The sequence below is a fragment of the Chiloscyllium punctatum genome, chromosome 14 (assembly GCF_047496795.1).
Source record: "Chiloscyllium punctatum isolate Juve2018m chromosome 14, sChiPun1.3, whole genome shotgun sequence".
Taxonomy (NCBI): domain Eukaryota; kingdom Metazoa; phylum Chordata; class Chondrichthyes; order Orectolobiformes; family Hemiscylliidae; genus Chiloscyllium; species Chiloscyllium punctatum.
In genome coordinates this window covers 10,957,627-10,984,819 of record NC_092752.1, presented here as the reverse complement: position 1 = coordinate 10,984,819, position 27,193 = coordinate 10,957,627, and the positions used below count along the sequence as shown (strand labels likewise).

Below are 27,193 nucleotides of genomic sequence, written 5' to 3'. Positions count from 1 at the left end.
TCACCTCACCTGCACATCTTTGGATTGTGGGAGGAAACTGGAGCACCCAGGGGAAACCCATGCATACACGGGGAGAATGTGCAAACTCCACACAGACAGTTGCCGGAGGCTGGAATCGAACCTGGCGCCCTGGTGCTGTGAGACACCAGTGCTAACCACGAAGCCACTGTGCTTATTAGTGCAGTCACTTCTTTGAACCATTGAAACACTTTATATTTTAATCACTTTATACTTAATCAGTGCATTTTATATAGCTGCACTATGTTCAAAGCCTTTGCACAATATCGCAAACTCCAACTACAGCCCATAATTCTTCCTTGAGTGTGTCTTTCAGTTTTCTCTCTCATCCTTTTAGACATTTACAAGCATTTCTGTACCTAAGAAAATGATACATGTATGGGGCATTTACGCTGAGTATCCTGTAAAATCATGTTAAAATCATGAGAACTGTGGATATTTGAACACAGGGAATACATGTCAGTGAAAAGAAAGCAATGGTCTAGCACCTAGAATTGTTTCATTCATTCACAGATTGTGGTAAACCTGGGTCAGCCAGGATTAATTGTCCATTCTTAAGTGATTCAGAAGAGACACTGGTGAGATGCCTTTATGAACTGCTGCAGGTCACATTGTCTAGATACACAGACAGCACTGTTGTGGAGGGCGTTCCAGGATTTTGGCCCCTGGTCAGCACTGGAATGATGATGTAGAACTTGTGCTCCTGAAGGTGGAGAGGTAGGAGGCAGGAAGGGCATTTGATTTTGCATGAAGGTTGCACACCTGAACTCCATCACCTTCTCTCCTCACTGGATCTAGATTCAGAGTGGGAAGGTCCTGGAGACAAAAAGAATATGGGCTGGCTGTCTCCTTGGGAGTGGGGAGGCCTCCATCAAAATAACTGAGTGCTTGACCAAGAGCATGGACCAAGGGTTAGGGGATTCTTGCTGATGGGACACCCCATCCTTGCTTTTGATCCTCCCGATCCCAACCCCCTTCCCCTGCAAACCTGGAAACTCCAGCCCACCCCCTCATAAATAACTTCCTTTGCTCCTCAATCCTGGGATTTGGTATGGATCTTCCAGTAGCAGCCACCATCTCTTACATGGCGCTGTTGAGCACTGAAATTGCCAGCCTCTGATTGGCCAGCAGCTATTGGCTAGCAGAACTTCTACCCCAATCAGATGGAAGATATGACAGAGTACTCAGAATTGTTTGATTGACAGAAAATCAGTCACCTCATCCTTCGAAGAGACCTCAGTTGGAAGATTTTGTCTGTCATTCCAAGATAGAATATGTGTGGTTTGGAGGGAAAAAGAAGGTGTTCCTGCATCTGCTGCCCTTGTCCTCTGATGTAGCTTAGGTCATAGGAACCTTGATGAGTTACTGCAGTGTCACTTCCACATGGTACACACTGCTACCACTGTGCATAAGTAGTGAAGCGAATGAATGCTTAAATTGATGGATTGCATACTGATCAAGTAGGCTGCTTTGTCCTGGATATGTTGAGCTCTGGAGAATTGTTTGAAACTGTATTCACCCTGGCAAATGAAGAATGTCCCATCACACTCCTGACTTGTACTTTGTAGATGTGGAGAATTGTTTTAGAGAATCAGGGATCAAATAATTTGACAAAGATCCCCACTTAACCTCACCTCTCAATGACTCACCATAAATTGCACCATTCGGTGTAGGATTAATCATACAGAAAAGGAAAATTGCACGGCTATTTCTCCAGCTATGTAGAGTTGGCAGAATGCAGTTGAAGTAACATCATGACCAGAATAGTTGCCCTTAAGACCCCAGAGAAAAAATAAAGATGTTGAAGATACAGTGTCCCCAAAGACAATATGGAAATTGGTGGATAACACTCAGAGCCCTTCCTCAACCTGAGTGCAGGTGCCAGTGTTGTAGACCTCATGAAGTAGAAATTCATCTGTTGGCTCATGGGTGAAATCAGAATGATACATAGAAATGAATAGACCCATGCTGCACCTGATATTAGAGTCATAAAACCCCACAGGTGTGGAAAGAGGCCATTTGGCTCAATGAGTCCGGACAGACCTCCAAAGAGCATTCTATCCAGAATCAGCCTCCTGCCATAACATTTTCCATGGCTGATCCACTTAGCCTGCACATTTTGGACTGTGGGAGGAAACCAGAGCACCCAGAGGAAACTCACACAGACATGGGGAGAATGTGCAGACTTCACGGAGACAATTGCCTGCGGCTGGAATCGAACTCAGTTCTCTAGTGCTAGAGGGCAGCAATGCTAACCACTGAGCCATTATGCTGCCCAATATTAGAGTTTCTTTCTAAAATACACCAGGAAACTGCAAAGGCACATTGGGTGCTCACTGACAAGCAGTTGAAAGCCAAGTCTTTAATGGGAAAGAGAAAGTGACAAGGAAGCACTTGCTCAGTGCTGGGGTGATGTTAATGTGAGAAGCTAATGGTGGCAGTGATTGGTGGCAGGAGGAAGTGAAAGAGTGAATGTATTTGGAGATTGGGAGCAGCAAGAGCGGTGCCATGGCAAATAGTGAAGTGTAATATGGTGAAGTGATGACTTGCTGCTCACTGTGGTGTGAATGCAGTGGATAAGATACTCCTTCACCTCTCAGCCCCACACTTAGTGAAATAGCCTTTTTTTTTTGCCAAAAACACACTTTATCTTTCTGCCGGAGAATTTCAGGAATCCTCTAGGGACCAGCATTCAGGCTGTATGTTAGAGCTGGATTTGCTGAATACAGCTGGCCTCACACTGTCTGTGTTGCCAGTGGCCCAGCATTTTATAGGACCGTTCAAACAGGACAAGATTTTGGACCAAGCACAATGCAGTAAACATCACATTTCTAATTTTACAATGAGCATGTGCTCATTCCTATCTATCACACTGAAGGCTAGGGCTCAGAACACAGTGTAAGGCCATCAAAATTCTACACCCAGAGCTGGTACAGACACAGTGGGTCGAATGGCCTCCTTCTGCACTGTAAAATTCTCTGACTCTTTTCTCCCAATGCTGAGGAACATGTGATGTTCCAAACCTCTTGCTGCAATGTGATAATGAATTACTTTCTAATTGCTGAGGTGGGGTGAGTATTTGTTCCCTCTCTAATCCTTGCAATTAAAAAGATCTCTCAGGCAATTTATCAAAATCAATTTTATTTCTATTTTGGGAGGATGTTCGCTTCCTCCCTTTGCCCCACTTTAAGCCTGAGTAAATACTGTTTGCTGCTGTGGGATGGATAGCTGGGTAGTGGGGAGGGGGGGCTGGGGTGTGTTGACCTGCTGACTGACTTTTTAAATGCCTCCCTCATCACTGCTGAGGAGATCGGCTGGAGTGGGGTAAATCATCTCCCCTCCAATTTGACATTCATTTAATACCACCCTGATGGCAATGCTGTCACCAGACCCTGCTGTGTACTGAACCATATTGTCATTGCAGCTGCCTATTTGTTAAGCTCTGTGATGAAGGTACTTGTTTTCCTCATTTTCTTGCACGGTTTCTGACAGCTGGCTTCCGGATTTCCACTGCTGGCTCAAATGTGGTGCTGAATTAAGCTCCCGTTAGTCTTGCTCTATTCATAAGATGTGCTAGTATTTGTAACCTTTCCAGTGTGAAAGGTGCATTAATTTGCCATGAAAGCACAAGCTAATTGCTCATAATCAAGTTCAGATGAACACAAACTACCAATATAAAGAATAATGAGGGGAGGCACAGTGGCTCAGTTGTTAGCACTACTGACTATCAGTGCCAAAGACTGGGATTCAATTCCAGCTTTGGTTGCCCACCTGTGTGGAGCTTACATGATCTTCCTGTGTCTGCTCTGGTTTTCTCCTGAAGTCCAAAAATGTGCAGGTTAGGTGGATTGGCCATGCTAAATTGCCCCTAGTGTCCAGGGATGTGCAGGCTAGGGGGAATAGCCATCAGAAATGCAGAGTTATAGCCAGGGTGTTTGGGTCTGGGTGGGTTTCTCTTTGGAGAATTAGTATAGGCTGATTAGCCTGTCCACAAAACTGTAGGAATTCTATTATTAATTAACATGGAGAGCAAACACTTCTAGAAATTTGTTTAAACTAAGTTTAAGTTTCACTGCAGTTTATGACACAATTCACAGCAGTGATGGAATCCACAACTACCTGATGAAGAAGCAGTTCTTAGAAAGCTGGTGCCTCTAAACAAACCTGTTGGGCTATAACCTGTTGTGTGATTTTCAACTTTGTCCACCCCAGTCCAATACCAGGTGCTCCAAATCATGATTACCTTGATATAAATAGATATCAGACGGTTACAGAGAGTGGTGAACTCAGCCCAGACAATCACAATGGCCAACCTCCCATCTATAGAATCCATCTACCAGGCCCGCTGTCAAGGAAAAGCTGGCAGCATTCTTAAAGATCTATCCCACCCTGGCAACGTTTTTCTACCATCTCTACCACTGGGGAGAAGGTACAGAAGCCTGAACATACACACAGCAGCTGGTTTCATAACAGTTTCTAACCTACTGTTGTTAGAATACTGAATGGGCTCACAAACACTTAACATTTGTCTGTATATGTGTTTTTGTTTTTGCCACTGTTTACCTATTATTTACTTATCTATGCTACTTAACTCTGTGATCTGCCTGTATTGCTCACAAGACAAAGCTTTTCACTGTGCCTCGGTACGCAGGACAAAAAATTCAATTCAATTCAAATTAAATTCTACTAACAACAGGAGGTATCTGTGTTGTTGTGCTTTTTTATTCATTGTCAGCCTCTGGGCATCATAGGCTAATCCAACCATAGTTGCCCTTGAGAAGAGCGATGGTGAGCCAGTGTCTCACAGGGGGTCCCATTAGCACCAAGGCCTTCCCCCTCCCACTGAAGGATAACCCTTACCCTCCACAGCAATTCTTATCCCTTCCTTTTAGGGGCCTGAAGTGACTTAGGTGAGTCAATCCCACTCACCTTTGTTCCTAGACCCCCATTACTGCTCTGAACTACCCCTTATAGTGGCCACCATTCTCAGTGGACCTTGATCTTTATGAAATACCTGAGGTTTAAGATTGTTTAGACAGATTCCAGGAATATACTTTGATATTTTGTAATCAACCTGTTCGTAGATGTTACAATATACCTCTGGAGCAGGTGGGAATAGAACCTGCACCTCCTGGCTCAGAGATAGGGACATTACCACTGCATCTTCAGAGCCAAGGCATATACATTTCTAGTCAAGAGTTTTAATCCAAACAGCACGTCACAAAACTCCAACAGCCATTGTTTATTCTTTTCCCTATCTCTACAGCACATCAAGTGCTCACCCATTTATCAGTTAACTCATCTGTAATCATCATCTGTTGCCTATTTCCATTTGATCTCAGTTATCCCTCCCAAAACTTATTAGATGATTACAATCTTCACCTTTAAATGCACCAGGCAGTGGAGTGCTTCATCAGCATGAAATCCCATCAAGATACCTGGAAAAGGATAACGTCATGAGTTGAGGGGATTGTCAAATGTAGGAGCCAATGTAAGTCAGAGACACTGAGGTAAGAGATAAATGGGAACTGGTGTGAATAAAATCACACATGGACAGTTGAGTTTTGAATGTCCTCAGGTTTATTGTAGATTATATGAGGCTGCCCATAAATGTGTCAAATTGAAAGTAACAAAGGCACGGACTACTGGCCTATGCTTAATGATTGGATTCTATTATGGTAAATTGTCAGCATATGGCATCTTCTTCATTACGTACCTCCTTCATATTCTAAATTTGAAATAAAAGAGATTGCTTTGTCGAAGGAAGTAGAAAATCAATGCTGTTGTCAGTATTAAATCCTCTGGATGTTTCTGCTCATAGATACCAGATCCTGAACCGCCCAACCTACAGAATGAGGCACAAGATAGTGACTTCATTGGAATGGAAGTGCTGTCCTGGCTATACAGGAGCTACCTGTCAACCCAAAGGTCAGTGTAAAGTTTATGTGTCTCAGTTCCTGACCCAGACACATATTTAAGTCACATATTTAACTTTTGTCACTGACTCCTCTGTTTTGCTTTCCTATCCAACCTGAGCCTAATTTCTGACTGTTCTTTGACCTCAACCAGTCCTTAGTTCTGGTGTGCACATGATGCTTTGATCTTTGGGTAAAAATGTAAACCTTGTGTAAAAAGATGGGTTTTAAATTACTTAGAATTGTGCCCATAATTTGCAATTTCTCTCCATTCTCCAACTGTGTTTCGCTATTCACTTGGCTCCCACTCCTCAAACCTTGTCACCTTCATCACGATTTTCAGGGCTTTTTTCAGATCTCTCTTTCGAGCATGCCTTCTATCACCTTCTTGCATATCCTTCACTTTTCTCTATGTCTTGCTTATGTGATGAAATCAATTTCCAGCATTCTGTGAGAATGCAACATTGAGAGGACAGACTCTTCCAAAAGTTGTTAGGTGCCAACATCCAATTCTGCTCTGCGATTGGGCAGATATTATTACAAGTTTTTTAATAGATCACTGAAGACAGCTCAGGAATTACTGAGAAGAAGTTCTGTGGATACAGTATATTTGGAGACCAAAACAGAGACTAAAGCAGATTTCACTTCAGGAGTGCGGCAGTCAGATGTACTGCTGGGAAAGCAACTGAAGTGAAGAGTCAAGAGCAGTTTTGTGAGGTTACAGCAGTTTCAGGTAGAAGTTCTAGGAATTAGTAGGTAGCTAAGAGTTGGAGTCAAAACTCAAAGGAAGCCCTGGAGAACTGAAAAGGTGGAAAGGTCACTGTCTTTATGTGGGGAATGTCATGTAGGGCTCAGGAATTGCTTTTGAGCATTGATATTTCAGTGTAACTGGGGGGGGGAGGCGGCATGACAGTGTTGGAAAACCTATACACAGTACTTGCTTCATACAATTGAGCAAAATTAGAGCTCAAGGAAAACCTAGGGACATACTTAGCTTTGTTGAGCTAGTTGTTAGTAAGAAGCTGGAGTTGAGCCTGTGAACAATTACTGAAATGGAGCTTTGGAGTCAAGGAGAACATGAACTTAGGTCAGGAATGTGATTGACTAAAACAGAAACAGTTGTCCATCAGGTCATTATGGGATAACTCTTGAGAGGGGGTTTCAAGGCCACATCAGTAAAAATAAACAATTGTGATCCTTTGTGAACTTTTGTGAGATTTGGTGAGCAATCATGTCATTAATATCAGGGAGGAGTTGCTGAGAAATCTAAGGGATCTGTCTTGATTATATTTGCTATTTCATGTGTACTACAGGGTTTTCAATTACAATCTAATACTCATTTTTACTGCATGTTATTTCTGACAGTTAGAACCAAATTGCACATGTATCGTAGACTGTACTAACATCATATGGTTGTTACAACACAGGTACAGCAGGCCAAACCAAATCAGCACCTCGATTAGTGGATTCACAGCAAAGTAAAATTAAAACATTAAATGAGGAGTGGCAGATGGAGTTTAATTCAGATAAACTTGAGGTGCTGCATTTTAGGAAAGCAAATCTTATTAGGACTTATACACTTAATGGTAAGCAAAGAGACCTTGGAGTGCAGGTTCATAGCTCCTTGAAAGTGGAGTTGCAGGTAGATAGGATAGTGAAGAAGGTGTCTGGTATGCTTTCTTTTATTGGTCAGAGTATTGAATACAGGAGTTGGGAGGTCATGTTGCAGCTGTACAGGACATTGGTTAGGCCACTGTTAGAATATTGCATGCAATTCTGGTCTCCTTCGTATCGGAAAGATGTTGTGAAACTTGAAAGGGCTCAGAAAAGATTTACAAGGATGTTGCAAGGGTTGGAGGATTTGAGAAATAGGGAGAGGCTGAACAGGCTGGGGCTGTTTTCCCTGGAGCGTTGGAGGTTGAGGGGTGACCTTATAGAGGTTTACAAAATTATGAGGGTCATGGATAGGGTAAATAGGCAAAGTCTTTTCTCTGGGGTCGGGGAGTCCAGAACTAGAGGGCATAAGTTTAGGGTGAGAGGGGAAAGATATAAAAGAGACCTAAGGGGCAACTTTTTCACACAGAGGGTGGTACGTGTATGGAATGATCTGCCAGAGGAAGTGGTGGAGGCTGGTACAATTGCAACATTTAAGAGGCATCTGGATGGGTATATGAATAGGAAGGGTTTGGAGAGATGTGGGCCGGGTGCTGGCAGGTGGGACTAGAATAGGTTGAGATATCTGGTCGGCATGGATGGGTTGGACCGAAGGGTCTGTTTCCACGCTGTACATCTCTATGACACTATGACCCTCAAAATTGCCGAACTGTTCCCAACCATACTCTGTAAATAACAGATGTCAGAAATCAAAATTTTTCTTAAACAAAAAAAAATTGACGATTTATTTTTAGCACAACACAGATAAACAGCAAAGCAATCTTCTTAATATCTATGATCTAAGTCCCATTTAGGTGCCAGACCTTCAGATATCCTTGAATAAAACAATGTATTCCAGACACATGGGATTGTAATAAAAACAGAAATTGCTGGAAAAACTCAAGTCTGGCCACATCTGTGGAGAAAAAGCAGAGTCAATGTTTCAGGTCCAGTCACCCTTCTTCAGATAGGGTTGCATCTTTCTTGAATTCCGAAGTCACCAACTCATAAACTTCCATAGAATGCTGGAGAATTTTACTTGTGTCTTACAGATTGAGATTCTTTCCTCAAAATCTTCAGAAATTCTTCAGCTGGGTGTAAAACTAGACAAGAGTAAAACTCAACTGCAACTTCAAATCCAGCAGGTTCCATGCACACAGCTGCTGCCCAAAACCCAGACCAAACCGATTCAAACGATAGTTTTTCTTTCTTTTGCAATGTTCTCTGTGATTGACTGGCCAACACCATTCCATCCTTGATTGACCCATTCAACATCCAACCAGCTGCCAGTCCCCAAACAACACATCTCACTGCCAAAATGTCTGTAGTATTCTCGCAGTGGCAGCAACCAATCTGCAATTATCTCTCCAGGCCAGTTCCCACAAACAAACATGAGTTTGTTTTGTCTCTCTTCTTTTCCATAATAAGCTGCTGCTCAATGTTCAAAGTTCAACTTCAACTCAGTTCCAGACTAAAAATGTGCAAAATAAAATGTCAATAATTAAGGCTTAATGTTACAAATTATCATTGTTCAATGTCTATGAAAACTTGTGACATTATTCTCTTAACCTATTTTTCTAATCAAATGTTATTACCCTTCTTTGGAGTAGATGGGACTTGAAACCTGGCCTCCTGGTCCAGGGGAAGGGACACTACCACTGTTTCACAACAGATCCCCCAAAAATAATTAACCTGGAACTCAGCTTTAGTCTACTTTTAAAAAATGGTGGCCTGTTCCTAACCAGACGGTAACATTGTTTAGTGATCTCCTCTGTGGTTACAACAAAAAGTACCATATGGTTGCCTTTAATGTGATTTATGGTATATGTCACAGGAAGTCAATGTGAGGATTTTGGGTGGCATGGTGGCTCAGTGGTTAGCACTGCTGCCTCACAGCACCAGGGTCCCAGGTTTGATTCCAGCCTTGGGTGACTGTCTTTGTGGAGTTTGCACATTCTCCCTGTGTCTGTGTGGGTTTCCTCCCACAGTACAAAGATGTGCAGGTTAGGTGAATTGGCCATGCCAAATTGCCCATAGTGTTAGGTGAATTAGTCAGAGGGAAATGGGTCTGGGTGGGCTACTCTTCAGAGGGTTGGTGTGGACTTGTTGGGCCGAAGGGCCTATTTCCACATTGTAGGGAATCTAATTTAAATTATCATGGAATGTAACACTACAGCAAGGAGCATAACTGGAATGTGCCTGGTCTTTGAAGGAGCTGAACAATTTGGTCCTCTCACTTGTTTTTTTCTGTAAACTTTTCAACCAGTTCCTTCTAATTATCAAATCTGCTTCAACCCCCCACTCTTTCAGGCATTGTATTTTGAATGATGACATCAGATGTGAAAAGCAAAACATCTTTGCACAAAATAACATCAAGGAACCAATTGTAACAAAAGTTTTTACATCTCACTCAGTCCGGTATTTTCACTGCCTTGGAGATTTCATAAGTGAAGTTGTTGTAACTAGGCAAACCATTGACTACATTTAGTTTAGTGTAGGTGTTTGTGAGTTCTGCTCCAGGGTTTGGGACAAAATAATTTTCTACCAACCTAAAATCTATGACAAATTGGTACAAGTTGCCATTCTTTTAAACGATTGTCATTTTTAGAGAAGATTTGAATCAAATGAGGAGGAATTCTGCTTTATTCTTTCATGGGATGTGGGAGTTGCTCCCTATCACTAACTGCCCTGAGCTAGCTAGCTAGACTATTTCATAGGGCAGTTAGAGTTAACCACATTGTTGTGGATCTGGAGTCATACGAATGCTAGAGTGGATAAGAATGACAGACCTCCTTCCCCAAAAGACATCAATGAACTAGATGAAGCCTTTTTTAAATAGCAATTGGTGATATTTTTATGATCACCATCACTAAGACTAGCTTTCAATTCCAAATACTTATGAACTGAATTTCATAATCCCACCAACTGCTCTGGCAGGATTTGAACCCAGCTCCCAAGACCCTGAACCATAGCCTCTAGATTGTCAGCCTGGTGACATTACCACTACAGCACACTCTTGACACACTTCTCGAATCTGAGCTCTCAACTACAACCACTCTATTAACCAGATTGCTTTCTTCAGAATCAATATACCTCACCCTGACCCTTATCACTTCCCAACTCCGCACTGGAACCATAATCCATTATCTCCATCACCTCAGTATTTGACTACTTCTTCTAGCAGCCTTCTCACCTCAACTCTTCATTGTCTACAACCTGCAGAAAACACCATCTCTCTCAGGCCCAGCCTTGCACACTCGATATCCCAGTCCCTGCCAGCTCCTTCGATTTACCCTGCGCTCCAATGGATTTCAATATTCCCATCCATACTTTCAAATCTCTCAACAGCTACACCCCCATCTTGCCTCATTGATTCCTCAAGCCTTACATGTTCTTATACACCAGCTCCAATGTTAGGCTACTCTTCAATCTTCCGATATTTACCATTGTCAGCCACTTGTCTAGCCACTGTATTTTTATCCTTTGGGGCTCACTCTCTACTTCCTCCCATGTTTCTTTCTGAATGTCCTCTTGACTTCTGTCTGGAAGCTAATGTTTTCCTCATGCCTGCCACAATACCCTTTGCACCTAACTTTAAAGTGAAGCACTTTAAGCCAACTGCGTGAACATGATGTGATAGATTTGACCTTGAATTCAATGGAACGAAAATCAGGTGGGCTGTACAGAAAAAAACCTGACATTTGTCCCACCAAATTAGTACCTGGAAGTGAAGACAAAAAATCCAGCCTGAAGAACTGCTAGAGATATTGACGATTAAGCTCTACACGGTGCATTCCAACATTCTCCATCATTTAAGAGAAAACATAAATGGGTGAACAGACTTAGCACCAATTTATTGATCTCATACAATATATTATGCAATGCATGGTCAGACAATTATTTTGTCACCTATTACCTTACCATGTAATCTCAGGCCAAAACTTAGAGCTAAGCCTCAGGACTCAGTGATGGAGATAGGAAACGTCAATTTCCAGAGGGATGGAATACAGTGAAGATTTTCATTTTACGAAACCCCTGACTGGTCAGGAAATGGGTTTCCTATCCAATTATAATTGGCAGGTGGAGTCTTGTAATGACAAGGTCAGTGCCAAGAGTAACTGACTGCAGTACAATGTGAATAACTATAAGAGCAGCTCAACAAGAAGATGCCCCTCTCAACCACCTTTTAAAAAAAACATTATTAGTTACAAAAGGAAAATTGGTCAGGCCCTTCCACAAAACCGACTTCAGTTGCATCCAACTACCCTTGAAGGCACAGAAGGATCTGCAGGCCTGCTTGGAGGACAGCCCCTCACTCCATCCTGTCATAGGTGCCTACTTGCAGCTGCCCATAGGGGCATCAGGAAAGTGGAGGCTGGCTGGAAAGTTCCAGTCACTCATGCTTTACAATGTTCATAATGAGCCTAATTCCCTGCCCACGCCATGGGGGTCACTTCTGTGCACCCTGAGTTTGAATCCTCCAAAATGTCTGACATTGGGAGCAACATCCTTCAGCTGATAGGCTGCCTGATGAGCACTTCAGAGCATCCGTATTTGTTACACCTTTTGAGGCAGGGAGTTGGCAGCCAAAAAAAATTCAGTCTGTGACTTCAGTTTGCAAACAACTCCCTTAAGAATGAGAAAGCGAAACGCATGATGTGAGAAAGAAAAAGGGAGTGAGAACAGATTTACTAACCTCTAACCCTTGGTTTCCTCCTGGCCATTTGTGTACTTATTGTCATCCACACTTTCACTGCAGCCTGACATTCCATCTCTAATTGCTTTGCCAAAACAGCTCCACAGATAATGACAAATACAGACCATCAAGATCAAGACTTCAGTCTGTTCCCATTAAATTGTTAATGAGATCAGTAAATTTTCAGACATGATAACCAGTCATGCTAACATCCCCTATTTTACCCGCGCTGCATTTTATTCTTGCTTATATTTTTAAATGTACTTTTCCCTTTCCACCTCTCTCAACTCTTCCAGTGTCAATTATTGATCCCATGAGATTTTTGTTCTTCATCTTCAACTATTATTAAAAATTCTTGTACTGATCCCAGAGGATCAGGGGTTCTCTGGAGGTTGTCTTTTTACAGCAATATCAGGTACTCTCCTAAATGCTCTGAGAGGTACCTCAGACTTCAACTCTGATAAATCATAAAATGCAGTTTGAGTTATTTCATTTGCTAATGGGGGATTATTATATTGGGGTTCTGGCATGAGCAAGCTGCACTGGAAGGTTGGAAATCGTTTACCAAAAGTACAAGGATTGCAAAGTCTTGAGGCCACATGAGAAGTCTGGATTCTAAAGATGGGTTCCACTTCAATAATTAGAAGACTCACCTGCCAACCTGCTTTGAGTAAAACAGCCTTTGGATGTTCTATCATCACCAGATATTTTTGAAAATTTAGCCTTGGTGCCCCTGCATTTCCTTACAACACCTACACACCCAATCCCTCACCTTGCTTCTTTTCTTTGGATTGGTAAAAGCTTTAGAGAATCCCTACATTGTGGAAGCAGACCATTCAGCCCATCGATTCCACATCAACCTTCCAAAAAATAACCCATCAAGACCCTATCGCTGCATTTTCCATGGTCAGTTCACCTAACCTGCACATCTGTGGACTGTGGGAGAAATCGGAGTACTTGGAAGAAACCCACGCTGACACACAGAGAATGTGCAAATCCACACAGACAGTCACCTGAGGTTGGAATTGAGTCTGGTTCCTTGTCCTGTGAGGTAACAAGGTAACCACAGTGCCAGTCAACGAGGATAGCACTGCAGGTATCCTTACGTGCCAATGCCTGCAGTGGTTGAAGAGGGTATTTCACCATTACTTTCTCCAGAGCATTTAGGGATGACCAATAAATGTTGCACGATGGTTAGCACCAGTGCTTCACAGCACCAGTGACTCAGCTTTGATTCCAGCCTCAAACGACTGTCTATGTGGAGTTTGCATATTCTTCCAATGTCTGTGTGGGTTTCCTCTCATAGTCCAAAGATGTGCAGGTGAGATGGATTGGCCATGGGAACTTGTCGATAATGTCCAGAGATGTGTAGGTTAGGTGGATTGGCTATGGAAATACATGATAGGGTCGGAGGGTGGGTCTGGGTGAGATGCTGTTCAGGGGGTTGGTGTGAAACTGATGAGCCAAATGGCCTGCTTCCACTCTATAAGGATTCTATGAAATGCTGGCCCAGCCAGAGCTTCTAATGTATGAATAAAATAAAAATCTTGCAGAAACTCCCAAAGGAGTGTTTTCAAAGTTGCAGTTTCCTCACGGAAATTATTAATGCTTTTGAAGTGATCCAGGTTACTACTTAAGTGAAGCCTTTAGAATTAAAAGCCCTTCCTGCCCACCTGGAGAACCTACAGTGAATATTTGGGCTGAATGTATTCAAACGGTCTTTGTCATTTCCAATGTAAATTGTCAGAGTCAAAGGAATATCTCTGTAGCTAAATTTTCCCTTCCGACATTAGCTCCAGATTGGGCACACTTCCAGCGCAAGATTAGGCCACTGAATATTCGTGAGGTTTACTTATCTAATTTGAGTACACTTTATTCATTGGACTATGCCACAATCCAATACAACAGGCAACAGCCGTTCATTTCTAGTTTGGTGTTTCCTGTTTAAATGACAGCCATTAGTTGCTAAAGTCAAGCTGTCAAACACCAGCTGCAATTTTTGATGACTTCCTTGTGCTAATAGAGCCTCATCCTTTGTTTCACATGTTGCCAAATCTCGGTGTACCCATCCATGATATTACCAAATGATCTTCTGCATCCACCTACATATTCAAAGTGCCATGTTTTTGATCCTTGAAAAAATATTTTAAAACTACAAAACAAAATTGAAAGCTACCCAACATTTTTCAATGCCTGCATGCATTATCTCCTGGATTGGTTGTTGCAGTGTTCGGGAGGTCAATTTTCAATTCCTTTGGATGTCCGCATAATCCTGGAGACTTGCCAATGCCAACTGTATAGCAATAAATGTGGTCATGGTGAAGGAGAAGGATGCTTGCTCCAGACTTTGCATTCTTGCAGCATTTGTGAATGATTCGTAGGATATTTGTGCTTCCTCCACAAAGCAATGTTGTTTTGTGATTGTTATGAGAAGTTCCAAACTGCTGTGTTATTCATAGACCAACATTTAAGGAGACAAGCGGAAGAGAAACAAGCTGAGAGTCAGATAACTGGAGCTGGTGTGCCCCAGGATCCTCAACAACCTCATGATCCAGGTCTGGAAAACACTGCATTATCTTTTTATCTTGAGACCGAATAATTAAATGGGGTTATTTGAACACATGTCATGGAGAAAGACCTTTTTGCATAAACAAATCTCTTGTTACATTTATTCAGTTCCAGAGCTTTAACCACACATGCTATACATTGATAAGGTAGTCAGGGGTATTTTAATTGGGGTGTTTAAGATAATTAAAGAAGTTGACCAGTTAGATAGAGGAAACGGTTTACTTATTGAAACACATTCCACTGTGCTGTTCATGTACATAATTCCACAAAAACAGATCCCACATTTTGTTTTGACTTGACAGAATTATAGTTCTGAGTTTCAAACTGTCTGTCACCTTACAAAATCAGATGTTGAAAATCCAAGATCAAACACAGCTCAGTAAATAAATATTATTTTCTCATTGCATCTTTCTCGAGTCCACCATTCATGTTTATCTTCTGTGGATGCTTTGAGATTGTCTTTGCCTGCCCTGCATTCCACTCCTATGTTGAAATGTTGGAGTTGGGGGCTGTAAAGATAATATATTTTGATAAATGGCTTTAAAAAAATCAATAAAAATAATTAAATCATCTGATAACAGGGACTCCTTCAATCCATCACAACTGGGCACTAGGAGAATGTCACTGAATTAAAAAGTTAACCAGCTGCTTCCAACTCCTGAGTCCCTTCCAGTGTAATTGTGATTGACAGTCAGCCCCTTATTCAGGAAACCTCAGGGAATACTTCACCTTAGAGTGTCTTGACATTCAAATCAAGTGCATTCGTAACGTTAGGGAAGATATCTGTACTTTATTAAGGGCTATGTTCAAAATGTAGATTCCACGTTGCAGGTGTAGTCGTTTTTTTTTCATGTGGAAGGCACAAAGCTGAGAAAGAGCTCTTGTTCAGGAAGAAGTTTGTATTTTTGATAGAGTAAACATAGTGCCTCACAGAGGGGGTAATCCTCCTCCTGCTGTTGTTTGTATAATTAGATATCATCCTTGAAATGTGTGTGTGGTCTTAGCCCAATGAATTGTAATGGTTATGGCTCATTTTGATGTTTTAAAGCATTAACAGCAAAATTCAGTGACAAGCTGTATAATCAGGAAATTAAGCTGAGCTTACTGCGAAGGAAAGTGGAAAACATATCTGCCAACATGAATGATGTACGGAGTGTGCTGTACTCTCTGGAGGGAAAGATAAATGAAGATCAAGGGAAAAATCTGCAGTCAACCTCAAAAGGTATGGCGAATGCTTCTAGCCTGCAACCTCTTAAATTGGGCAGAGTATGGAACAGGGCAGCAAGATAATTGACTGTTAATTGCCCTCTGAAATAGGCCAGCAAGCCCACTCCATTCAAGGATAGCTAGGGGCGGGAAATAAAAGCTGGCCTTGCCAATGATGCCCACATCCTATGAATGATTAGTAAAAACACGAATCATATCAAGCTCATTGACATGGGTCCTCAGGGTGCTCAGAATAGATCAAGTCAGCTCTATCATTATCTGTAACACTGCCAATTGAGGTTGCACAGTCAGACTTCAGATTCTGACAATGTGGATTTCAGACTATGCTGCCCAGTATGAACTGTGACTCAATTGCACCTCAGGATTGGAGTTCAAGCCCCAGGCCCGTGACTTCAACACAAAGTTGTGGCTGTATATTCCAGTGAAATGCTACATCATGGTGGTGCTGTCATTCAGATGAGATGACTGATGCCCTGTCTGCTAGCATTCAGCTGGATTTAAAAGACCACCTGCCTCCAGTGGAGATGTTGACACATGTGTCTTGGTCAATATTAATCCTTCACTCAACATCCCCAGAGAAACTAGGCACAATTACTTTTCTGCTTGTGGGAGCTTGCTTTGCACCAATTGGCTGTTTATTTTGCTATAATACAACGAATAACCCATCAAAAGTACTTCATTGGCTGCAAAGTACTTTTAGACATCTTGAGGCTCTGTAAATGGTTCTATAACTTTTTTTATTTTTTGGGGGCGGCACAGTAGCTCAGTGGTTAGCACTGCTGCCTCACAGTGCCAGGGACTCAGGTTCAGTTCCAGCCTCAGGCGACTGTCTGTGTGGAGTTTGCACATTCTCCCTGGTCTCTGTGGGTTTCCTCCAGGCGCTCCGGTTTCCTCCCATTGCCCAAAGATGTGCAGGTTAGGTGGTTTGGCCGTGCTAAATTGCCCATAGTATTCAGGGATGTGTGGGTTAGGTGCATTGGTCAGGGGTAAATGTGGAGAAATGGGTTTGGGTGGGTTATTCTTTGGAAGGTTGGTGTGGTCTTGTTGGGCCGAAGGGTCTGTTTCCATACTGCATGGATTCTATGATTCTATGACTGTGCTTTTCAAATGACAAAGCCCATACTGTGCTGGGATTTACCTCCTCAAGACCAGTTTAGATGTACTGTCACCATTCACTCATCCATCCTTTCAAACCTCTTCCCCACATCCACCACTAGGGTGTACATCCACAAATAAACATGAAATATAAGTCATTCAATGAATCAAATCCAATGACAAAACTAAGCTAAGCACAACTATATACAGAAGAAAAGCTCTCATCAATCACAAGGTGATCCCCAGAAAATATCATTGTCTTGAATTGTTAAACAGCTGCTTCTATCTTCCATTTTCCCTTCCCATAGGTTTCGTATTTGGTTCATTCCAGTAAATATTTCTTTGTCACATTATCCTGAACATCCAAAACAAACACGCTTGCAACTCCATGGCAGATATTGGAACTGTTTTTAAGAATTTCACTCCCATCCCCTTTTCTCTATTTCTGTCTAATTTCCTCAGTGCACTGATCACCAGTGTGAAAATAGCTTAACTAGTGGTGATTAAAAATAGAATCTCCCAGCCTTGGCAACCACCTCTAACCCTGCAATTCATCCCCATTACACCCTTCTTCAGAAGCCATCGGTAGTGTAAAAATCTTACATTGCTCACCAATGTAAGATTTTGGAGTTTACTTCAATTGTAAGACTCAAGTCAATTATCATTGTAAATTGAATTTGAGATCGAATCTAAAAATTTCCTAGTCTTGATTAGTTCGTTACAAGACTCAATGTAGGTACAAATATGTCTTCACAAGTTCAGAGAATGTACTACTTTTATCATTGCAAGTACAAAATGAATAAAATTTCATAAAGCAGTGGTTTTCAGTCGATCCACTTAATGACATCAGATCATGATTCTGTCTGACTGGGCACACATCTTGGGTTCTCTTCTGTTTACTGAAACCTTCCTTCTGTTTTCAGGTCTTCCTCTCTTGTACATCTAACCATTAAGAATCACCACTTATTAACCTTTGCTAGCCATTACTCCTGTAAATGATTAAAGACTTTGGAACACTAAATGGCTTAGTATTGCATGGACAGTCAATCTTGGATTAGCTAGCTAGTGTCTGCCCAATTCATGATCGACTTCTTTAAAAGTAATGATCAACTTAGTGACAAATTCCCTCCTACATCCTCATAAGTTCTTTGACATGCAAATTACTTTGTAAGATCATTCTTTTTGGAATGGCTTGTCTCTCCAAGCTTATCAATTCCTCAGATCTTTATCAAAACAAAATGCATCAATAGAACACAATGTCACCTCCCAATGAGTAATTACCACTTCACATGTCTCAACATATATATTTATGTATTCTTCAAGATCTATAAATATCATTTAATTAGAAAAGTCAGTGTGTGACTACAAAACTGGTGATGCCTAAAACAGATTAAAGCTAAAAAAAACAATATGAATACACATATTCTGTTACATATTTTAAGTTTCAAAACTAAACCAATTTGCTTTTAAAATAGCTGTGTCTTTGAGTAAAAAACCTTTCATCCCCATTTTCATAGTTTGCATTAGTTTAAGCCTTAAAACCAAACATTAAAAAAAATCAATGACTTTACCTTTGATCTGGACTACACAGCTCTCTTCTTTTACAGAGAGTGTATTACACATAGCAACAATTAGATAAAGTGTAATTTAGTTCCTCACTTGCTTAATCAAGTCAAAAAGATTAATTATTTAAAAAAAACAAATCCAATTCCAAACTAAGGAGTAAATGCAATTAAAATGGCCACTGGACACATTCAGTTCCTGATTTTCTTATTGTTTTTTGAGGTAATACTGTTAGAGCTTTGTTGTGAATCTTTTGGTATGATTGAGGAAATTTATCATCATGACCATTTACCCTCACCCCAGCCACTCCCATCTGTTTCAAGAATAACCCAAAACTTTCCAAAATGAGCTGGTGAGTTTTTCTTCCTCATCCAAGAAAGATGCCTGTGTCCTGTTTTGACATGCCTACCCTGACAGCAGACAAATAGGTTGTAAATTTTACAGTGGGCTGCAATATTGATGTATACAACTGTCAGTTTTATTAACCTCGTGTGGCACTGTTAACTCATTCTTTCTTTTAAGATGCGGTGCACTTAGCTCAGCTGGCCCACACTGCGAATGTATTTTGTCCGTCCCCGCAGATTCCTTGAGTCCCTGTGCAATCAATGGAAATTGACTGCGCTTTGCAGCTGCAAAAGGTCAAAGGTCTTCTGTTAAATTATGTATCGGGCTCAGTCTGGTCCCAGTACAATTGAGTCCACAGCACCAAGCCTAAATTGCCTTGTTTCATAGTCAGATATATTTGTCACCCAGGGCTCTAAACGGGCTGGGCTATCAAAAGACTTTGGAACAGGAAATTGTTGTCTAAGGTTTTCATTGTTTAGTGAATTCCAAAGATAAGAAACTGCTTAAATAATTTGCTTTAAAAGGCGTGCAGCACTGTGACAGAGAGCTTTCTCCCTTTTTGTCGAATATGTGCTCTTTCAGAATGTGCTGCATGGAAATTGTAAAATACAAAATCAAATCTATTTCATCTTCTCGAAACACAATTCCATCCAAGGTGACCTGAGATACACTGGAATAAACACACAAGGAATATTGTCTGTGGGGGAAAGGAGACAAAGTAATCAAGGCAGTTGTGGAAGATGGAAAGAAGGTGGAAAATGTATTGAGGAAACAGGTTCACAACAGGAGCAAGCAAAGAAAATTAAAGAGAGTGATACATAAGGTCATTATCAGACAATAAAGAGAAACAGATTTTTTCAAGCAATAATTAAAAAAAAGTAAAAACAAGTCTGAGAACAGATGTTAGTAACTGGGAGAGTTTTCAAAAGTGACAGTAAATGGCAAGATGGTGACACTTTGAGATTGTGCCTGTTCAGATCCAGTAAAACAGTACAATACTATTTAATGAGAATTACTGGAAGAAGTGGAAGGGTTTTTTGTTAGCATGCCCTAAGTATATGTTAGTCCTTAAGGATTTGGTGGGCATAATGCAAGAATTATCTGATGTGGCAGACAAATTTCTGAATTTTGAATCAAATCCTACAATACGTAAAAATTGCAATGATTGAGAAAATGACATATGCAAGACAATAGATTTCCATAGTTATAATGTTCCATTTTCTATTTGAATTTGATAAACCAGTTCCCCACAGAAAGAACTTGGCAACTGTATTACTTTTGAATACTCAGTTTTAAAGCAATGCACATTCACAATTTAAAAAAATAAACATGAAGGCAGCAGAAGGTTAAAGCATTAATTTCTTCAAGAATGAAGAAATAGCCAATGTAGTAAGTTAGTACACAGGCAACTATGACACAATGACCTAGATAGCCTGTTTTAGTAATGTTAGTTGAGGTATAAATATTAGTCAGAAACCAAGAAAAGTTCTCTTCCCTTCAGATAGTGTCATGTACCTCCCCCTGAGTTTACTATCTCAGCCAAAAGACAGCACCCATGACAATGTGGCACTCCTTCAGCACTCTGTTGAAGTGTAGATCAAGATTATGTGCTCAATTCTCAAATATTCTTCTCAATCCCATTAACCTTTGACTTACAGGTAATCATGCTTCCACTCAACAATGGTTATTACCAATATTCTACCAAGGAGTTATACATAAGGCTTAAGATCAGATCAGTTGAGTGATAACAATGGTGCTATATCCTTGAGAATACCTAAGACAAGGTTCCAAAATTGTAATTTACTCCTTGAATTAAAAATGGGGCAGTGTGTGTGCTTTTCTATAATGGTAAAATCTGAATGGATGATTTCTAAAGATCCAATTCCATTCAACAGATTATTAAATATTTGGGGCAGGGGAGAAATGAAGCATCATCTTTACTGACAAAGAAGATCTTCCCATTTGAAATTATGCCTTATGTTGATGAGAGAGAATTAGCATAATTAAGTGGATTGGCCTTTTTTGCTTGCAAATTGACACAGTCACCATGTTACTAATGTTCTCCCAATGATTTGTTGGAGAGGAATCAGTTCTAAAAATTGATTTAATTTCTTTGTTTCAGCAACAAAATCAAAAGGGATTCAGGAGCTGGTAAAAGACCTGGTGATGCAACAAATTCAGTTGTTTCAAGACAACACGCAGGACATGGTAACTCAGCTTTACAAAACCATTTCAGGTTTAACTGAGGAACTTCAAAGCACCAAAGATGCAATCAATCAGTTAAACAGCACCATTTTATCACTATCTGAGAATTCTCAGTCCAGAACATTGAAGCAAAATTATACAGCTGTTCTTGAACTCCAAGAGATCAGGGAGGAAATGAAAGTGCTTAGAACTGATATAGCAGCAGCTTGTAATGGCACATCTCAGGAAATGAATGAAAAGTTGAAGTCGCTTCAAGCAGAATTGAAAAAAGAAAGCAATAGAATTGATGCTTTCTATGAAACGATGAACCATACATTTTCACAGGTAAGAGAAACTCAGGACAGGCTGGACTCCAATCAGATATTCCCAAATGCCACCGTTTATGAGGAGGAAGGAGGCCAGTGGGAGGAGAGCTTCCAAAAGAATTTGCTGAATATCACCAAAAATGTCAACATTCAGGGCCACATGATATCCCAACTGTATGCTGAAGTAAATGTGCACAGGTTACAGCTCTTCAACTTAACACATTTAGTTGGTGACAAGCAGGAAATGGTGATTGGAACATGCCAAGAGATGGTTGAAGAATGCAAGAGTAATACAGACCAGTTGGACCAAATGGAGAATAAACTGCATAACTTAAATAATACATTCACTGATATTTTCACCTCATTAGAGGACTTCTTGGCCTCAATGAATGAGAGAATCAGCATTTTGTCATATGATGTGGAAATCCTTCAATCTGTGAATGAAGGACACGTGCCAGTGGATGAAACAGGCACCGCTGGCTATGGTTTTGCGGCCGCTGACCCTGTCCATGGTGCTGCTAACCGCGCCTTCGCTGACCGTAGTGACGCTGTCCGCGGTGCTGAACTCGCCTCCTTCATTGAGCGTTTCAACAATCTCAGTGTGACCGTGAACAGCTTGGCGGCATCTATCAAAGATGCAGGAGATGGTTCACCGCTCGGAAACCAAAACCAAGCTGGAGATGAGTCACTCACCAACTTCCTAGCTGAATGCCGTCTTGAAATTGAGGATGGTTTGAATGATACAATGACAGTCATTAATGATGCTGTTGATTCCATGAGAGATGGTTATTACATCCTGAAAAATAATGTCACAGAACTACGGGAATATGTTTTGGAATTGTATCACAAGAATATTGAAAAACAGAGTGATGTTTTGAGTGTGATTCCACAATTAACTCAGTTAAATGCATCTTTTGAGGCAATGCTGGATGACTTGGTGAGACACCAGTTTGCTTTGGAAACGATAGGTGGCCTTCAGGATCTGAAGGAAAGTGAGATAAGCGTACTTCCAAATCTAATGATGATGTCTCAGTTGTTGAATAGAACTGTGGCTACAATTGAAGATCACCAACAGATGATTCACCATCTGGAAGAAGCTGTCTTTCATTCCCCTCCAGAACCTAAAGACTATGAACCACGAATTCTAGCACTTGAATCACAACTGAACTCTCTAATGGGGAGGTTGAAATCATCAACCAAAAGTAAAGCATCCAAAATAACACAAGGCGAAGTCCAGCCTGCACCTCCTAAATATCAGGTGTTGAGTCGCAAAGTGACAGGATTACAGTCCAAATGGGTTAACTTGAACAAGAGGCTCTCCCAAGTGGAAGAGGTGACTGGAAAAACCTGGGGATTTTGTCAGAATTTGTCTCTGTTGATAGCTCATGTCAATACCAGTATTTCAAAGGCTGCAGTGCCAGTACTAAAGCCAAACATCACAGCTCTTCAGGAGGATCTGAGAGACTTCATGCAATCTATCAGTGAAGCCACTGTGGCCATGCATTTCACTAATATTACAGTTTATACAGATAGGAGCATTTCTAATGTTGTCAGGAATTTTACAAAGTTCCAGAAGCAAATTAAGCAGTTATTTAGGAGACCAAGAATCATTAACAAAGCCAATATTACAACCAACACAGGGAGAAGCCAACGAAATGCTGACAAGGACACCTTTCCAGGTAACTACTGTATATTTCAAATGTTATTCTTTCATTTTTTGTCACTACTGGTGCTTTTGCACTTACTCAGCGACAGACAAGAGACACAGAACATTTTGTCATAAAACAAAACAAAGAGCTGACAATCTGAAACACAATCTGAAATTTCTGGAGAAACTCAACAGAATCAAGCAGTATCAGTGGATATTGATGAAAGCAGAATAAAATTTTCAAGTCCAATGACCATTCTTAATAAGTCATTGGACCCAAAATGATAGATTAGATTCCCCACAATGTGGAAACAGGCCATTTGTCCCCACCAACCCTCTGAAGAATAACCCAACTAGACCCATTTTGCTCTGACCAATGCATCTGACACTATGGGCAATTTAGCATGGCCAATCCACCTGACTGGCACACCTTTGATTTGTGGGAGGAAACCCACAGGACGAAGGTGCAAACTCCACACAATTACCCAAGGCTGGAATCAAACCCAGGTCCCTGGCACTGAGAGACTGCAGTGCTAACCACTGAGCCACTGTACCATCCCAGGTGAATGTGATAACCACTACACTACAGAAACGAGCTCCGCAACTCTGTTAAATCTGCTTTCTCTCTATAAGATCTGCTGACATTCTGCAGAATTTCTATTTTTGTTACAGATCATTCTGTGACTGAAATTCAGATTATTGTATTAACTGATTAGTTGGCACGGTGGCTCACAATGCCAGGGACCCAGGTTCAATCCCTGCCTCGGGTGACTATCTATGTGGAGTTTGCACATTCTCCCCATGTCTGCATGAGTGTCCTCTGGGTGCTATGGTTACCTCCCACAATTCAAAGATGTGCAGGTTAGGTGAATTGCCCGTGCTAAATTGCCCATAGTGTTCAGGGATGTGTAGATTAGGTAGATTGGTCAGCGGTAAATGCTGAGTGGTAGGGGAATGGGTCTGGGTGGGTTACACTTTGGAGGTTCGGCGTGGACGTGTTGGGCCAAAGGGCCTGTTTCCACACTGTAGTAAGTCTAATTCTAATTCTAGTTAAAATACCCAGGAAGTATGTATGACACAGGATATTTATCACAGCAGTAATGTTGCAAAAACGGGTAATTTACAGAGAAAAGGTGATATGGCAGTATATTGTGATCTTAAAATTAGAGAAGGGGCATTCAGAGTTGGTGTCAAGAAGCATGTCCTCACACAAAGGCTTTTGGAAAACTGGTACCATCCACAAAGTGCTGTCACAGCTGCAGATTATTGAAAGTGTCAAAACTGAGATTCTTTTAGCCAAGGGCATTAATGGTAATGGTGCCAATACCAGTAGATGGTTATAAGATGCTGATTAGCCAAGATTTAGCTGAATGGCAAAGCAGAGGAGGTGAATGGCATCCAACTATTTCCAGTTGTAGATGCTCTTGTGGGAACATGATATATTAAAACCATCATGATCCAATTATGTATTCTTCCCATTTTAAAAATTAATCTGGATCGAAATGTAATGATATCAATTTTCAAATGCTTAAAATGTACTTAATTGACAAATTCAGAGGTAGGAAATTGCATGATCAATTTGCCTGCATGCTGGATGTTCATTGCTGAATTTGGCATCCCCTTCTTTAGGCAGCAAGTGCCTGAAATATGCACACCTTCCTTTGTAATATTGAAGTGAAACCCTTGCTCTGATTTCCAAATATGTTTGTATAATTGGTTAAAAGTATCCAGATTTTGCATTGCCAAAGCTCCAATTATATTTTTAGCTCTGACTATGGCCTGACCAATCATTCGTTGTTCAAAGTTTGTGAGAAGATTTGTAGCTCGGGTGCTCATTGTTGTGGTCCTGTTCGCCGAGCTGGGAATTTGTGTTGCAGATGTTTCGTCCCTGTCTAGGTGACATCCTCAGTGCTTGGGAGCCTCCTGTGAAGCGCTTCTGTGATGTTTCCTCCGGCATTTATAGTGGTTTGAATCTGCTGCTTCCGGTTGTCAGTTCCAGCTGTCCGTTGCAGTGGCAGGTATATTGGGTCCAGGTAAATGTGCTTATTGATTGAATCTGTAGATGAGTGCCATGCGTCTAGGAATTCCCTGGCTATTCTCTGTTTGGCTTGTCCTATAATAGTAGTGTTGTCCCAGTCGAACTCATGTTGCTTGTCATCTGAGTGTGTGGCTACTAAGGATAGCTGGTCGTGTCGTTTCGTGGCTAGTTGGTGTTCATGGATGTGGATCGTTAGCTGTCTTCCTGTTTGTCCTATGTAGTGTTTTGTGCAGTCCTTGCATGGGATTTTGTACACTACATTGGTTTTGCTCATGCTGGGTATCGGGTCCTTCGTCTTGGTGAGTTGTTGTCCGAGAGTGGCTGTTGGTTTGTGTGCTGTTATGAGTCCTAGTGGTTGCAGTCGTCTGGCTGTCAGTTCAGAAATGCTCCTGATGTATGGTAGTGTGGCTAGTCCTTTGGGGTGCAGCATGTCCTCATTCCGTTGTCTTTCCCTTAGGCATCTGTTGATGAAATTGCGCGGGTATCCGTTTTTGGCGAATACGTTGTAGAGGTGTTCTTCTTCCTCTTTTTGCAGTTCTGGTGTACTGCAGTGTTTTGTGGCCCTTTTGAACAGTGTCTTGGTGCAACTTCTTTTGTGTGCGTTGGGATAGTTGCTTTCGTAGTTCAGGACTTGGTCTGTGTGTGTGGCTTTCCTGTATACCTTTGTGGTGAATTCTCCGTTCGGTGTTCTCTGTACCATCACGTCTAGGAATGGGAGTTGGTTGTCCTTTTCTTCTTCTCTAGTGAATCGGATTCCTGTGAGCGTGGCATTGATGATCCGGTGTGTTTCTGTGTTTTTAATGATTACAAAGGTGTCATCCACATATCTGACCCAGAGTTTGGGTTGAATTTGCGGTAAGACTGTTTGTTCTAATCTTTGCGTTACCGCTTCTGCTATGAGTCCAGAGATGGGTGAGCCCATGGGTGTGCCATTGATTTGTTCATATATTTGGTTGTTGAATGTGAAATGTGTTGTGAGGCACAGGTTCAGTAGTTTGAGTATGCCGTCTTTGTTGATAGGTTCACCGTCCTATTGTCTGTTCTGTATGTCCACAATCATTCCTTGTGGAAGAAAGCCTACAGGTATTTCTTTTTTAAATTGCATTGAAGTGGAGCTATGGTAAGCAGGTGAGCTTCTTTTGATTCTACTTTCATTCTGTGGCTGCAGTTAGCTAGGTTGCTTAACCCGATCCAAATTATTGTCCATCCTCCTCTGACTACAGGCTAAGCTGTGGGTCTTAAACCTACCAGACCCCAGAGATGTAGCTGGCTGTCAATTAACAGTTAACAAGAACAAATTTAGAGTCATGCTTGGATCTCCCCATTATTGTTCACTTTATTTGAAACCAGGCATTGTATTGACCTCTAAGAAGTCAATATATTTTAATAAACCTGTTCAGATGTGCTATGACATTCCACTGAAGTAGGTGAAACTTAAAACGTAGATGCAGGGACACTACGACAGTGCCCTGAGAGCCCTCAGTATTTTCAATCAACCTGTTTGAACACAGGTGGAGCTTAACCCAGATCTCCTGACCAGAGGCAGAGACACTGCCACAGTGCCACAAGATCCTGCTAGTCTGGATGTTTTAAGTCAACCAGTGTAGAGATATGATGACTGGAGAAGGTGGGACTTAAACACTACCAGTGCACCACAAGCACCCTTCTGTTTGTGAAACTAAGCTTTATTTTTCTTCATTTAGGGTGAATTTCACTGACCCCTCTTCCTTCTGGCATAGAAGAATGTTTCCACCACTCCCAAAGGCATCCTGCTCAATATAGTGACTCAAAATAAAAGAGTAATTAACCAGCACTTGACCCATATTGCTCTAAACCCTTTCTATTCTTATACCCATCTAGATGCCTTCACCATTTTCTCTGGCAGCTCATTCCATGTATGAACCACCCTCTGCATGA

At 41.3% G+C, this 27,193-nt stretch overlaps 1 protein-coding gene across 2 annotated transcripts in view; it reads left to right on the top strand.

Moving 5' to 3' along the window:
* The window catches only part of LOC140485590 (multimerin-1-like), a 64,815-nt gene that overhangs the window by 19,639 nt on the left and 17,983 nt on the right, over positions 1 to 27,193 (top strand). The window contains exons 3-6 of one of the 2 annotated variants that reach the window (XM_072583867.1): positions 5,840 to 5,946; positions 14,742 to 14,837; positions 15,899 to 16,072; positions 21,203 to 23,269. In XM_072583867.1, coding sequence (XP_072439968.1) covers positions 5,840 to 5,946; positions 14,742 to 14,837; positions 15,899 to 16,072; positions 21,203 to 23,269 — 2,444 coding nt within the window. The remainder of the gene's footprint in view (positions 1 to 5,839; positions 5,947 to 14,741; positions 14,838 to 15,898; positions 16,073 to 21,202; positions 23,270 to 27,193) is intronic. The other variant, XM_072583868.1, reaches the window with a different exon arrangement.